Source organism: Hippopotamus amphibius, chromosome 1 (assembly GCF_030028045.1).
Source record: "Hippopotamus amphibius kiboko isolate mHipAmp2 chromosome 1, mHipAmp2.hap2, whole genome shotgun sequence".
Lineage (NCBI taxonomy): Eukaryota > Metazoa > Chordata > Mammalia > Artiodactyla > Hippopotamidae > Hippopotamus > Hippopotamus amphibius.
Window position 1 is genome coordinate 31,620,188 of NC_080186.1, and position 15,578 is coordinate 31,635,765.

At 50.3% G+C, this 15,578-nt stretch overlaps 1 protein-coding gene and 1 non-coding gene across 6 annotated transcripts; both read right to left on the minus strand.

Annotated features, from left to right (window-relative positions):
• Positions 1–43: 43 nt before the first annotated feature.
• Positions 44–15,137, minus strand: PABPC4 (poly(A) binding protein cytoplasmic 4). 5 transcript variants are annotated; one of them, XM_057706259.1, is made up of 16 exons: positions 13,967–15,137; positions 11,005–11,198; positions 10,162–10,277; positions 8,781–8,920; positions 8,327–8,421; positions 7,522–7,659; positions 6,860–6,955; positions 4,639–4,911; positions 4,212–4,299; positions 3,947–4,066; positions 3,368–3,454; positions 3,146–3,273; positions 1,888–1,981; positions 1,640–1,770; positions 1,274–1,376; positions 216–352 (listed from the first exon to the last, which is right to left on the minus strand). In XM_057706259.1, exons 1-15 carry the CDS (start codon positions 14,157–14,159, stop codon positions 1,287–1,289), a joined length of 1,983 nt encoding a protein of 660 aa, XP_057562242.1. In that variant the 5' UTR covers positions 14,160–15,137; the 3' UTR covers positions 216–352; positions 1,274–1,286. The 5 variants fall into 5 exon arrangements, with proteins under 5 accessions (XP_057562216.1, XP_057562225.1, XP_057562207.1 ...); XM_057706233.1 differs by lacking the exons at positions 11,005–11,198; positions 13,967–15,137 and having other exon boundaries at positions 44–352; positions 1,317–1,376; positions 1,640–1,744; ... (1 more) ...; positions 4,227–4,299; positions 10,025–10,266; XM_057706242.1 differs by lacking the exons at positions 11,005–11,198; positions 13,967–15,137 and having other exon boundaries at positions 44–352; positions 1,317–1,376; positions 1,640–1,744; ... (1 more) ...; positions 3,995–4,066; positions 10,025–10,266.
• On the minus strand, positions 6,458–6,592 carry LOC130843377 (small nucleolar RNA SNORA55). Its single transcript, XR_009050930.1, has one exon. It is a non-coding gene; the product is annotated as a small nucleolar RNA SNORA55 (small nucleolar RNA).
• Positions 15,138–15,578: the final 441 nt, after the last annotated feature.

Genomic DNA, 15,578 nt, shown 5'->3' on the forward strand with positions numbered 1-15,578 from the left:
GGAATTTATATAGAAAACTGTGGTCAGAGAAAAACAGAGGCAATTTTATGGCGATTTTTTTCTTTATTGAGAAACTTAAGACTTGGGTACATCAAATAAAACCAATTCCTGGGGGGGAAAAATCAAAACCCACAATAGAAAAAAAAAGTTAACACTGTCTGGGCCATATCAGAACCCAGAGAATATATTCTTTTAATTGAAAAATTCTAGGTGCTTCATAATTGACCTTTTGATACAAAATGACCTATTAAATTTGCAATTTGTGGTTCTTGGTGTTGAGGTCCATAGGACAAGCAAGGAAGTCTTCAAACCTTGAGCTGAATTCCATGAGGGTTTATTTGGCTTTTGAATCCTGAAAAGTAAAGCACCAACACAATAAACACATAATCAAAAAAGCCACAGAGACTCACGGAAATCTCTGATACTAGATGCCAAAAATATTCCCAGTTGTGACAACCAAAAATGTCTCCAGATATTGGCAAATGTCCTCGGAGGAGGCACCCCTGGCTAAGAACCAGTGACTTCGAGGCTACTGCATGTAAAGCCCCACCCTTGACCCTTCCTGGCCATCCCTGCTTAAACTCCAAATGACTGCACTCAGGCCCTTGACAAGGGGCCATGACTATGCCAAGTCAAGCCCTACCAACACATGAGCTCTGGCCCTTACCATGTGCTCTTTCCCCTTGCCTCTGCCCATGTTCATTTGGTTCTCTTTTCTCCATCTGGAGGCAACCACCAGTCTTTGTCAGAGGTCTTAGTTAAGCTTCACTGCCCTGAGTCCCTGCAGACAGAGGCCCTGCCCCCCAAGTGCAGAAGTCGACAGGAACACACCTTTTAACTGTAGCCAGGTGTGCCTGTCTCTCTTACTCTGATACCAAGGCCTGTGCCCGCTGTTTTCCTAGAGCTAAACCATGGACGCCCACACAACTGACCTCACCAACCTCAAGTCAAACTAGGGAGATGCTCACAGAAATGAGACTGTGGGATCGGATTATGACAAGGCCCATATATCCATCGCTGAATATTCAAGATGAACACAGTGATTCTTGAGAAAGATCTAACCAGGTGCTCTTTATGGAGAAAACTGTTATTAGTCCTTCTAATTTACCACCTGAACTCTCTTTTCTCCACATTAACTCATCCAGGTGACAGCCTACCCAAATTATCAGGTTAAGGGACAGAAACATGACTCTACATATACACTGCCCCTAATCTTTCAGGGAGATATTCACTAGTTAAAACCACTGCAGAAAATAAAAATAGCCAAACATACGGTTTGTCCTTGTCTAAGAGGTAGCAGCAGCAACAGCGCCCACCTTCTGGGCAGCTTCTTTCTTGGCATGATGAGCCTGTAGGACCGCCACAGCTTCATCCACCTGTGAGAAATCTCCAGGTGGTCAGTGACATCTGAGGAGAGCCCCTCCGCCCCTCCCTAGTGCCCAGGTCCAGGGATGACTTCTCCTGGTGCTGACTGCTTTCCCAGATACCCACAACCCAGCCGCCCTCAGGTTACAGGCGAAGCACAATGAGGTCACAGGGGCAGCAGACCCTTCTCTCTGCCACCCATGGGTGTCCAAGGCCACCCCTTGTTCTCCTGAGTCGAGTGAGCAGAAGCCACGGTGTCTGAGAACCCGCTCACCTTGGAGCGGAGAGACTCGGGGGATTCCAGCATGTGCAGCAGCTCCGAGTTGTCAATCTCCAGCAGCATCCCTGTAATCTTCCCAGCCAGGTTTGAGTGCATCGTCTGGATAAGCGGGAACAAACGTTCACCTGTGGGAAGGTATTCCATGAAAACCCAGTGGAATCACAGTAGGGAATGGATGCTGGTGTCCAAGTCAGTAAGTAGCAGCTCTGGCCTCCTCTTCTGCAAGCACGTGGGTCACTCACCCAGCATCTGCTTCTGTTCCTGGGGGGGTGCTGCAGCCAGCATGGAGGCGGTCAGCGGCTCCTGCCCCTGCACGTGGACCGCAGGCTGGGGTGCCTGGGAACCAGGAGAGGCGACAGGTTAGCACCAGGGTAGGTACAGTGACAGTGGTCATGAGGCCAACCACTCAAGCCCACTGAGTTAAAGAGGAGATGGAGGTAGCTGTCTTTGCTGTCAGGGAACTAGTTTCAGTCTTGAGGGATTGAGGGAGAGAACAGAGCGGTGTGAGCAAAAACCACAACCAACCACAATTAAAATGGCATGCTATTCGAAGGGAAGGGAAATAACTAAGAAAAAACTACAATGCTAGGCAACCTTCTACCAAATGATTTTAAATTTACTCAAGGCCACAATGACCATAATTTATCCCAGGCTGCCCAAGACGTCGAAGCCTTGTTAATAAATAAGGTACTGTGAACATCTGTATGTATAGCCCCCTCCTGAAAGCTCGTTTTCCTTTAGGGTGAATTCCCAGTAGAGACTGGGTCAAAGGACATGAATAGCAAAATGCTTATAATTACATCACCTTTACTGCACCACATGTCTTTGCTGTATCTAATGCTTGAGAACCATCAACATACAATGTCAACATCTGCCATAGTCCTAAATTTAGGGCCTTACAGGCAAAAAATACTTCACATAGTGTCAAGTTTTTGGAAATTTCCAACTTAGAGCACAGAGCAGGAGGAAGCAAGGCCCAGCACTGCTCCTCCAAGCAAACTACAGAGTTCAGCCACAAGCTCGTTGCTTGGCCTGCCTGAGGGGCACGGCTCTAGAGATAGCAGCTCCAGCTTAGAAAACATAAGATCCAAGTCCAATTCCTCCACCCAACCTAATACCTCTGAAGATGAACTTTCATCTAAGATGTTCTTTCCCACCCAATCACCTTGCAGAGCAGTTAAGGATCAACTTGGTTGCTGGATGTGAAAGTGAAATGGAAGCTCAAAGAGCTGAGAGAGCCCATGCACGTCCTAAGGAGGAGAGCAGGAAGCACAGATGTCTCCTCTGGGGCATTGCTGAGTCAACGTTATCAGGAAGAACACTTGCAAGCCCCTTCTCTCCCACTAGAGAGTGCCCCAAGGGCAGGGTCACCACATGGGACACGGCTCCCTGACAGAGCAGGCATTTAATACCTGTTGAGGGAATCCAAGCAAGGCAGCTTTTAAATCTGTGTGGAAGTAGGAGGGAAACCCTTCTAGGGTTCTGTCTGGTGGACCTCACCTGCAGGGGCTGGATGGCAGGGTGAGGGCTGCGGACACTGGAGGCATATTTGTAAGGTGCAACAGCCCGAGGAGCAGCGGCAGCAACGGCAGCACGAGGTGCTAAGTTCTGCACGGCTGTGGGAACACCTTAGGAAAAGGACAAGTAAAATTAAAGCCCATCGGTCTGGGCAAAGACCCGTCAAATCCCATCTTTCCCCATTCTGTGTGCATCCAATACCACCTCCAGACTGGCAGCTGTCAGTCAGCCCTTGCTGGGCGGCACCAGCCCCACCAAAGTCCATAGCCAAGCGGTCCGGGCACTCAGACCCTACAACAGACCAGCAAATGCACATCAGTGTTGGCAGCAGACGTCCAACTGGCCACGTCCCACGGAAGGAGCAATTCCAAAGCATGTTCACACGGCACACACCACACACGGGGCCACTACTGCTACTTTCGAGGAAGAGCCAACAGATAACATACAACTCTTTCCACCTCCTGGAATACAGGACATAATCTGCAAAAAAGTTCCTTGAATCTCCCAACCCCACCCAAAGAATAGGCTGCCTCTGCAGTCATTCAGCTAACAAATTTCTACGATTAATCCTCCTTTCCACGAGTCACCGATGAGGCAAAGGAACCGACACTCAGAACTCATACTGTTTCCTTGCTCCTTCAAGTACCTACCTATGCACACAGCTAAGATTACAGAACCAGGACCGGACAACACGGTGAGCCCAACGAACTGACCAACCCTGGGCAGAGCTAGTCGTCCTGACTCCCTCCTCCCCGGGCCACACTTCAAGGCCAGTTTGCTCACCGACTCTCTGAGCGGTAGTAGGGAGGCCGCGAGAGGCCGGAGCATTACCAGTTGGAGCCAGATGGCGAAGAGCTGGACGAGGCCCAGACTGGCGTATAGCACTTGGCATTCCTTGGAAGCCTGGTGAAGAGATAAAAATTGCATGTCACTGATGAACGACGCAGATCCGAACCTAGGCTGTGCCTCAGGGGGACAGGGAGGGGAGGCAGGAGAGCCCAGGACAGGTACATCCTGGGCGATCAAATCACTGTTCCCCACCACCTACCTTGAGGTCTCCCACCTTGCTGCCACCGTGGATTAGGCCTCATCTGTGCTAACTGGTTAGGTGTGTAATATGGAGGTCTTCCCTGAGCCTGTAAGAAAGAGCAGCCAAGCCCTTTTATTTAAGGGCCTGAAGCCACACTAGACAAGTATCTCATCTCACTACCAGACCCTAGGCTAATTATGTGGGACAGAGGCGCTCTCAAGAGCTTAGGGGAGGGAGAGTCAGTTCACAGGGACTCTTTTACTCTACCCCTGCCACTGTGTGTGCACAACCACGAATAAGCCCTTCCTCATCTTATCGGAAGGATCTTTACTCTAACATTCTAAAGCTCCAATATTCAAAGATCCCTCTGCCCAACCACTGCGGACTCTAGGAGCAGCTGTCAGCAGGCAGGTTCCAAAGAAACACGAACATACAACAGACCCACCTGTGGAACTGCTGGCACAAAGTAGCCCCCAGCTGCAGGCTGGAACTGATTTAAGATGGCATTGGCGGGGAGCGCTCTCATCCCGGCCACCCGCTGCATATACTGGTTGGTCAGGTGAGCCTTTCTCTCCTCCTTTCTCTGGGCCAGGGCGACGTAAAGTGGCTTGGAGCCCACGATGCGTCCGTTCATCTCCGTGACTGCTTTGGTTGCCTCTTCAGGGGATGAGAAGCAGACAAAGCCAAACCCTTTGCTTCTCCCATCCTCCAGCATCACCTACAAAACGAGACCAGCCACTTAGGACAAAGGGGTCCATGTGTTAAAACCTGGGTTCCCCTGCAAGAGTTACCAGGTCTAGGTCAGGGTTTCTCAGTCCAGTCCCACGATGGACCCCAGACCAACTGAGTCACCAAATGAACCACAACCTCTAAAGGGAGAAACTAATTTTCCTTTTTAGATCCCCAGGTGACTCTCAAGTTCTCAAATACTGTGATATGGCTAATGGTTGAACCAGGAACTCAAAGATGTTTCCTCATATCTAAAAGCACAGCTATCTCTGGGAACTCACAAAGATGTGGACATTAGCGTCAAGCAATTTATTTGTAGAACTCATCTGCCCAAGACCTTGGTGAACAACACTTAATAAGCTCTTAGCAAGGTTAGGACACACTTCTGAAATACCACACGTGGGCAGGAGTTATAAAATCAATGACTGCCACCATTAAGTCAATGGGAATAAACAGAGCAGAACAACCACCAGCCGGGAGACAGGCAGCTGGATTCTAGTCCAGCTCTGTAATCTCTGTGCTATACAACCTTTAAAAAAAAATCACTTGTTGCCCTCTGAAGAGCGATGTCCAGGATACACTTTTAAGGCAAACAGCTACAAAGCCACATGTCTACTGGTTCAGGCAGTCTTCTACATACAGTTAGTCATTCACGAACAGCTTTTCCCTCACCTGAAAAGGTCATTTCTTGCTTTCCCTGGCCTACCTCCTCAGAAGCACTGGGAGCAATGTGACCATGTGTGCTTGGCACCATCTCACTCATGCCTCAGCTCACCACCTGGAGAGCCTCCTGAAGTGGAGGACGTGGGAGTAAAGATGTGTATCAACCCAACAACTGTCCACCAACAGGACCAGTAAAGCGTGTGAAAGTAATGTGCCACCTTGATCTTGGAAGTGGTGCCTGGAAAACTTTAAGATATGGTTCTCACAAATGCCATCTTGACTCCTGTGCTGGTCAGCTAGGAGAGACTATCATTCCTTGCACTGCTGGAGGCCCATCAATGGGGTGATAAGAGGGAGGGGGCAAGGAACTGAGCAAATTCCCGAGGGTGGCCTCTGGCCAACACCCTGCTACCACTGATAATGCTCCTGGGTTGTGAGCGACAAGCTAAGGGCCAGGGCAGGGTCACCAAGTCTTTACTGGCTCACTGGCCTTCTTTCTCATCACCGGAAGGGCTCTGTGACATCTGCTGCACCTCTGTGGAGCAGGAAGAGGGTCCACATCAGGCTATGCCCCAACACTCTCAGATGCCACCAGCTCCCACCACACATCCAAAGCGCTGAGGACATGCGATACACCATCCTCACCTAACCAGCATTCTCTTGCTCATGGACTCAACTCCTTATCTTCACCAGGGGGTTTGCACTTACTCCCCTGGCTAACTCAGTTGATATGATTATCAAAGAAAATCAAGCATATGATGCACACTGCAAAACACGGAAAAATAAACTTTCTATTCCCCTCTCCTTTAGGAGACCAGATAGAAGTTCCCAACCTAGCTCCAAAATTCTCAAAACACCTCCATTCAAGGAAGAAGTGTGGCAGAGTTGTAGAGACAGGCCCCAAGACAAATGGAATACAACCTGTCTGGATTTCCTCTGCTCATACTGTAGCACCATCTGTCCCCACTCCAGCACGAAGCAGCAGAGAATGGGAAAGATTCAGGTGCTCTTGGGGGGCTTAGCAGGGAGGGACTGAGTCAGATTCATCTCCGTATCCCAGTGCTTAGGAGTCAGTGCCGTGTTCACCTAGTGAAATACTCTGCAGGGCATATACCCAGATGGGTAATGGAATGCCAGGAGGAATTTGCTAGACAGATGTGGTAGCTACTCAGAAATTAACAAAATTTAGATTCTATTCCTTCAATGAAACAAATGCAATAAACCTCTATAAGATTACAACTGCTTTCAATCCCAAAAATCTCAGGATAAAATACCTTAGCACTGGTGATTGATCCAAAAGGAGAAAACTCTTTCCTTAACTTCTCATCATCAATTGTGTCATCCAAGTTCTTAATGTAGAGATTCACCCCCTGAAGCAGAAAGATCTGTTAATTGCACTTCTACACCCCACACATTCTCTAAGACAGTGGTTCTCAAAATATGGGCCCCAGACATGCATAAGCAGTATCTCTGGGTACTCGTTAGAAATGTAAAATTCTCAGGTCAGAACCCACACCTAATGAATCAGCAGCTGTGAGGCCCAGCAATCTATTTTCACAAGTCTTGCAGAAGATTCTGATGTAGTCTGGAAGCTGAGAAACTACTGCCTGAAGACTAACAGGACCATCGCTGCAGTCCCAGCCAGGCTCTGCTTACACCATTTCAAACAAAGGGGTATCATTTAAGCAAACAGAACCCACATGACTAGGAATGACAGACTGAGGCTTCCGGAACAGACACCCTAAGTGAATAAATGAATCTCCTTCATCCTTGTTCTAGAATTGCTGCTGTATCTGGTAGGTATATCCTTTTAAACCTGATGATCTTGGGAGAAATGAGAAGATCATACTCATGGTCCCCAAAGAGAAAGCCTGCCAAACTAAGGGTGCTTTTGTGGTATCCCCTGCTGGTAGGCTGGGCTGAGACCACCTCTCACCTGATAGCGACTAATTCTCTCCTGTTTCAGCTGTTCAAATTTTCGCTTTAACTCAGCCTGCCGTTCCACTTTCTTCTGTGCACGGCCGACGAAAATGACTTTCCCACTGATTTCTTTTCCGTTCATCTCTTCCACGGCCTGAAGAGGAAATACACAACTTTAAATCGAGATGCAAAGGCAGGGGCCTTGCTCTGGAGGTCTGTTAAGTTCCACCAAATATTCTGAGAGAAAGAAATCTTCCCTACAGGGCTAAAAACTAATTTCATTCTCAAGTCAGCTAAGCCAACCCAAATTTCCCCATCAGTAAAATGGGGTTAATATTTAAACGGGTCACTGGTTCAGATAACATAGTAAAAAAAATAGTACAGCTGTATAAATATGACCATGGTAGACACGAGCCTAGGTTGATAATCTGGCTGTCACTGAATTTCTTGGGTTCTTTCATGGGTATTGAGTAATACAGGTTGAGGGCCTAGCACAATGTTTCCCCCAGAAGCAGCTACTGTTCTTTTACCAGATCAGCACCTCTGGGTCCTTGGTTCCCTCACCTATGAATGGGAACAAACGCCTGCCCTATTCTTTCAACCTATAGGACTGAACAGCTGAGGTGACAGGCACATGTCAAGTGCTTTGAAAATAGTTACGTGAAATCCCTTGGGAAGACAATTTCAGAGCACAGTGACCGTGCATCACTACTAGGTACTCAAGACAATTCCAGCTCCACTCTACTATGTGCTGGCAAGGCCCTGCCCACACACTGGGGCGACTCCCTACAAATTTTCCCCAACCCTCATGGTACTCTCACCTTATTAGCATCCTCGTGTTTTTCGTAACTCACAAAGCCAAAGCCTTTGGATTTCCCACTGGGATCTCTCATCACCTTGACACTTAGGGTCTTACCTATTACCAAAGGACAGAACTATTAGTAACAGCATCTCTACCACAGCTAAAGGAGAGAAGGCTTCTCTAGGAGCCCACTTGAAGCAAACTCCTGCTAAGCCCAGATGGACACTAAGAAAGAGGCACCATGTCTGGCCTTCTAATTCTGACCAAGCTGCTGAGAGGGCCTTGGGGATGGGACAAAGTAGGATGAAGCCAAGAGCTGAGGCCTGGAGTCTATTCCTATCTACCCTGTGGCCTTTGTCATACAAGGCATTTTACTTCTGGGTCTAGGTGCCCTCATCTGTTAAGTAAAAACAGGAATTCCAGGTCTGGTGGACTGTGAAAAGGGACACATGGGGCAAAGGACCCTGACTTACCAAACTGGCTGAACAGCTCTTTCAGACTCTCATCATCCACCTCTTCCCCAAAGTTTTTGATATAAACATTTGTGAATTCCTTGGCTTTGGCTCCAAGCTCAGCTTCCCGCTCTTTTCGAGACTTGAATCTGCCCACAAACCTAAAAAGAAACCGTGAAAAATAGTGATCACTCAGAGGAATAAGACATGCTTTCCAGGGGCCCGAAGGAATGCAGGTTAAAGGCTGACAGGAGAGGTTAAAACACACGAGTCCCCATCCAACCACCAAGAGAGCAAGCTCAGAGATGCCCCAACTCCCCAGCAGAAAGAAAAAGAGGCAGAACTGTCCTGCGAAGACCAGCCCCGGGGCTCCTGGCTCAGGCCAGGGCTCCTCCTACCACATCACACTGCCTTCGTGAAGAAACCTGATGACCATGTATTTAAAACGTTCATTTCTGTGCATCTATGTAAATGCATAGAAAAGGTCTGGAAGGATACAAACCAAACTGTTAACAGTGGTTAATCCCAGGAGTGAGACTACTGGAGTGAACTAAGAGGTAGTCTTTGCTTTTTAACTTTGTTTTGGTGCTGCTGACACTCACTAGGAAAAGGTATTATACATTAAAAATCTTTAGATTTCTTTCTAGTGGTACCTTTAGAAGACCTGACCACTGGGCACATACACTTCATTAACATCACCCATCCCCGGGCCTGTTCAGCAACACAAAGGACGGAAACGACCTCTGCTTGCCATAAGACCAAGATTAATTGCCCTTATCTCCCTGCATGGCTTCACTGAGATCCCTGTCTCTCCATTCTGAAACAGCCGCACCAAAGCAACAAGGTCTATTATGAACAATCTTCTGCAATGGGATGAGACTTTTCACTGTAACCAAATTAAGTATTGCTGTGGAGCCAAGCCTTGTGTCTGAAGGCCACTGAGTCATACGTTAGCCAAGTGGAGGGGACAATTTGCATCAACCCCTAGCGAGTGACCCATGGACAGACCTGAGTCACGGAAGGCCAAGGTCACATGGCTAGTACACAGCTCCTGGTCAGTCCAGGGCCCTCTCCACTCTGCTGCTGGCCAAGACCCCTGCTCAGAGTGGGCTAAAGAGCTGCCTTCCAGCCAGCCCGTTGCCGATGCTCACAAAACCCACAGACGGATGCTTTTAAGGGAGAGGCGGCAGGCCAGCCATGGCTTGGGCAGGAAGCCCACCTTGGCGAGTCAAAAGGGCTGCCACGGCTCGGGCAGGGAGACTCACCAGCCCTGGAGTGGAGAGGTAGGAGCAGGCCACACTTGGGCCGAGAACCAGTAGCCGCCTTGTGTGTGCCAGTTAATACCGAGGTGGGGCCACGGCTGGCTCATGCGATGGCTGTTGCTCCGCACTGGGACACTCACACTTTGCGGTCATTGAGGAGCATGCCGTTCATCTTCTCGATGGCCTTGTCGGCAGCCTCCTGGGTCTCGAAGTGGACAAAGGCATAACCCTTAGAGCCGTTCTCATCACACACCACCTGGCAAAGACAAGGCAGGCCACTTTAGCGCCACTGCCCAGCCCCAGAGACGTGAGAGCCATGCAGGCTCCTGGGTCTGAGGCCTCTAGCTCATCCACAGTCAAGAGGCAGGAGACTCCAGCAGGCACCAAGTAAAATGCTCCATTTACAAATGGTAGCCACCAATAGGCTGCTTCTATTCCAAATGTTTTCTTATCTCATTAAATAAAATATTTTGAGATCTGGGTGCCAAACCATAGGGCAACAGAAAGACGGACCATTTTCTAAGCCCGTAAGAGAATTTCAGTCTACTGTGGAGTCGGACATGTAAACAACTGCCACACAAGTTGTACAAAATGCTCCACACAAACAGGTGCACGGAGAAGGAAGAGGATGAATTCATGCTTCTAAAATGACTACGTACAGCTTCCTGGAGACCAGAGGCATTGCTCTGGTACTTGCCACCCCCCACCCCCTCCAAGAGAAGCCTTTTGATGCCTTCCAAAGCTAGGAAACAGGAAGGATATTTCAGGCAGGGGGAAGAATAAACAAAGACACGAAAGCACCTGCTGATTTATGCTGGGCTGTGCCACCGAGATACACTACAGGGAACTTTTAGACCTCAGAGCCATTTCCAGCATTTTGAAAACTATCATACCCAGTCGCCCAATTCCAAGCAATTCCCCATTTGGTATTTGTTTTCATGATTCAGTACTTATTCTGTTGAAATCATTTAATCAATGTTTACCTTGCAGGACAGAATGTTTCCAAAAGCAGAAAAAGTATCATAAAGTGCCTTGTTATCTATAGATTTGTCCAGGTTCTTGATGAAGACATTTCCCACGCCAGATTTTCTCAAAGAGGGATCCCTCTGAGACCACATGATACGGATTGGCTTTCCCTTAATCACATCAAAGTTCATGGTATCCAAGGCCCGCTCAGCTGCAAGAAACACACTTCAGTCAAGGATATAAAAATGTTACCTCACGTAGGTGACTGCCACCATCCCAGGAACAGATAACTCCAGGACTTTTCAAGGTAAGCACTCTGATAAAATGCAATTCTATCAGCACTAGATTCCTCTAGCCTGCAACACTAATTGTCCTCCTTCATGGCAGAAGTCTCAAACCGTCTGGGGTAAGGAGGTTAGGCAAGATAATCTAAACAGGTTTATAGCACCAGGATCAAATGATAACACCTCACATGACTAAACTTTATCATTTATAAAAGACTTTGCAGCCTACTACCCACTGGGACAGAGGTGAAACAGGTGAAATGATTCATCTTATAAAATGGACAAACATGTTCAGAATGGCTAAACAGTATAGCTAACCACTGATTAAGAAACTAATGGCAGAATTCCTGATTATTTTTCAGTAAGGTATTGCATCAGTGTTATCAACTAGCTGTCACTTAGTTTACAACCTGTCTATGAGACAAATGACTAAAAAAAAAACCTGTGAGCATTCAACTGGGGAAAATGTGCTATCTCCAAATTCAGCCCAGTTTCTTGTATTTTCAGCTTTTGAGAACAGAAACTGATTCAGACAAAAAAGCCTCAATTATCAAAATGATGGTCACACATGGAAATCTTCTTTGTATTATCAGGACAAGAAGGATGAAACTGCAACACCCTTCTGCCTAAGAAACCACTAGGCCAGCCCTGCACCTAGTGGTTTCTAGGCTATCTGAAGCTTTCACCTGAGTTCCATGGAATTCCAGGACTTTCAAATGCCCTGGTGCCCAACCAAATTCTCAATCCAGTGCTTTGGGATCTTCCTTAGCTTCCCAACCAAATCCATGCACACACCATGGAGACCATTTAAAGAACCAGAGGCTAAGATAATCCTCACCTGTCAGCAGAACACTTTACTGTGGTAACAAGGACCCAGACCCACTTTCCCTTACGGATGCACTGACATTGCCCAGAATCTCCTCCTCTGTGAAGGGATGGGGTGAGGGGGTGTTTCTCCTGCCTCAAGGCACCATCTCACTTAGAACAGGGACACAGTCCCTAACTCTGCCCCTCCATAGCTCAGGTGTCCAGTCATCCAGCAGAATATCTCCTTTTCACTACCTCTGACCATCTTTCCCACTTTCCTCAGGTGGGCCTGTTCAGTATGAGAGGGGAGGTCAGGGAAAGGGGAGACAGCAGACTAAAGTCAGAGAAATTCCGGGACAGAAGGGCTCGCTTGTGAGGACTGTGATCCACAGCCTGGGACCCCAACTGTGTTTCATGAATTAGCAATGAAGGAGCCCATTTCAACACAGCTCCTGTCTATTTCCAGACAGCGCTGCACCAGGCAAGCCGGCTTAGTCTGACAAATCTGGCTGCACTTATTTATAGCAGGGAGAGGTCCTGCAGAGGTATGTGTTGGCAGACACAGTAACCAATGGATTTTGCTCCTATCTCTAAATGACAGGACTTTTGTTCAGAAGCGTCAAGGAGGCAGACAACAGCCAATGTGCCCACTACTCCCCCTGAAAAAGGCCACATTCAGCTACCTTCTTTGTGTCCTGTGGCCAGACACAACTCAGAGCACACTGAACTGACCGGAGCAGTGCCTTGCGTCTCTCAACAAGTCCAATGCTCTGGTCTCAGCTGCATCCTGGGCAAGTGACATTTTCTGTGCTTCATGGACGGTGAACAAAGTGGCGAGAAAAATAGGGACCTGGAGCTCCTTGGCCACAGGACGGCTTGCTTCTCCCAGTAATGGTCTCTACAGTTGTTCCCTTTTATTCTGGAGTCACGTGCAGCTCCTGATTAGGTTTCTCCTGGCCTCACTTGGGCCAGGCCTGCAGCATACCTCTCCACGCCCCAGGCTACGGCCCCAGTCAGGGCTGGCAGAGCACTGCGCCCACAGTCCCAGCTTAGCCTCCAACCTCTTCCTTCTCAGAAGTCCTATTTTCTTCAGATAGGATGAAGCAGAAGGGTTTTGACAAGCGTAAAGCACTGTCCGCAGGTGAGGCGATAATCCCCACCAGCCTAGGGACTTCCCAGGGGCGCGTCCCCAGACTACCTGCGTTCTGCGTTCCACGCTCCACAACCCAGGGCTTGTCCAGAGAGAGAACTCTTCCACCCCAGTGGCAAACACACAGGCCTGGGAGCTGGCCCGGCACCACACTCTGGTGGTGCTAACACAAGTGGCTGCTCAAGTTCAACACGCAAAACTGTTCCCCAGATTCCTACCTGCCCTGAAAGACCTCTCATCAGCACAAAATCAAAGACTCTGAGCGTAGGGTAAAGTGAGGGGAGGAAGCAGCAGCTCTGTCACATAAAATTCTTGAAGGAACTGGTGTTTCAATCATCCTGCCTTTTCCGCAGGCCTGTGAGGGGCCCGAACCCCTGGCCACTGACCAGGCAAGGCTCTCTAACAGAGCAGCACCCCCCACACATGGAATGACAGCGACTTCCTTCTGGTCCCATTTTACAGCCTCCCTGGGCTCCAGCCCCCCCCCCCCCCCCCCCCCCACTGATCAGCCCAAGGTCACCCAGTTAGCAAGTGGTGGACGCAAGACTGAAACTCTGGTCATCTGAGGCCAGGATCCCGTGTTCTCAAGCCCCGCATCCCGTCCCCCACTACGGCTTCTGGGGCAACGTGCTGTCGCGATGCCCCCCCCCCCCCCAACGGGGGTGGAGACCTGCCTGGAGGAGGAATCCCAGGGTCCCCCGGGGAGCCCACGGATTTGCGGCCCCGGCTCGTACTCACCGTCAGCCGGCTGCTGGAAGTTGACATAGGCATAGCCCAGAGAGCGGCGGGTGATCATATCGCGGCAGACCCGGATGGACAGCACAGGCCCCGCAGGACTGAACTTTTCGTACAGCATGGCCTCGGTGACGTCCGAGTGCAGGTCACCCACGTACAGGGAGGCCATGGGGTAGCTGCTGGCCGCAGCGTTCATCTCCCCAGCCCCCACCACCCCGAGCCCCGCCAGGAGGACTTCTTAGAGGGCCCACACAGGACAAAGGGGGCTCCGCTCGGAGCCGTGGCCCGAGCCGCGGCTCACAGGTGGCAGTGAAGCTCGGAGAAGCTGGAGTCGCCTCCGAGGGCCGGAGAGGAGTTCGGGGACGGCTCGGACGAGACTGCCAAACCGCAGACAAAAGGCTCTTGAAAAACAATATGGCCCTCCCTGGGAGTTTGCAATTCTCAGCTGTCCCGGTCTGGAGCTCCCAATTTCAAAACACGGAAAAAATGAAAACGGGGGCTCCCCTCCAAAATGACAAAATTTCTTCCAGAGGCGACCCAGGGGTGCCCACGGCGGCCTCCGGGACGCGCGTTTCTCTATAAATATAGGCCTCGGGCTCCCGGCGGTTTAAGATTACAGCAGCCCGGGGAAGAGGGAAACCAAATATTTGTCGCTGCCGACTCGGCAAGCCCCGGGCGGCCCGAGCGCGCAGCCGCCTCCCACGCCGGGCCGGCGAAGGGCAGCGCGGACACGTGGTGCGCGGGGGCCGGCGCGCCGGGGCGAGGGCGGCGGGCGCGGGGCTGCCACGCGGCGCGGCCGGGCGGCGGGCGGAGGCGCGTGGACGCGGGCGCGCGGGCGGCTCACCCCCGGACCGACGGACGCGGACCGACGGACGCCCAGGTGCGGCGGCGGCGGGCAGGCCGGAAGCGTGCAAAAGTGACTTCCCCGCGGGTTCTCCGAGGAGGAGTCGCTCTTTTTTTTTTTTTTCTTTCTTTCTTTCTTTTTTTTTTTTTAAGATTTTTAAAGCGTTTTCGGGTTTTTTTTTTATCTTTTTCTCTTTTTTTTTTCCTTCAGGCTGCTAGGCCCGAAAGCGGCGGAGGCTGCGGCGACCCGGGGCGGAGAGAGGCGGCTGGGGGAGCCACCGCTCCATTTATACCCGCCCGCCCCGGGCGCTGCTGGTCGAAGGGCGCCTCGCGACCTGGGCGCAGTCGTGCCCGCCCACTCGGCCCGGGGGCCCGAGGCGGGGCGGTCACACGAGAGCGTCCCGGCGCGGCCGCGCGGCGCCACAGCGACCCCTGGCGCGCGGAGGACCGCTCCGCTGGGGCCTCCGCTGGGGCCTCCGCCGGACCCAAGGGCCGCTTTCCCTACGGGTGGGTTAAGGGTAAATCACCCGCCCCTCCCGGCCAGGAACCCGAGGAAAACTCACCCACCCGCACGCACCATGTTTATAATCCATGTCTTGCCTAACTGTAAAATAAGGATGACATAAAATAAATTATAGTTACATAATAGGTGCTCCACTGTGTAAATGATTGAGCCCAAATAACGGAGAAGACTTTCTGAAGTTTTTAGAATACTGGGACCTAAAGACAGAATCATTGGGAACACGACAGCTACTCATGCAGTAGTACCCGT

Excerpts from the sequence above, each read along its gene's own strand:
- PABPC4 (XM_057706259.1), bottom strand. The coding sequence starts at position 14,159 with ATGAACGCTGCGGCCAGCAGCTACCCCATGGCCTCCCTGTACGTGGGT. Across the intron at positions 8,921-10,161 it reads CTCCTCAATGACCGCAAAGT|GTTTGTGGGCAGATTCAAGT; the intron begins GTGAGTGTCCCA and ends GTTTCTTTTTAG. Across the intron at positions 8,422-8,780 it reads AGAGCTGTTCAGCCAGTTTG|GTAAGACCCTAAGTGTCAAG; the intron begins GTAAGTCAGGGT and ends CTTTGGTAATAG.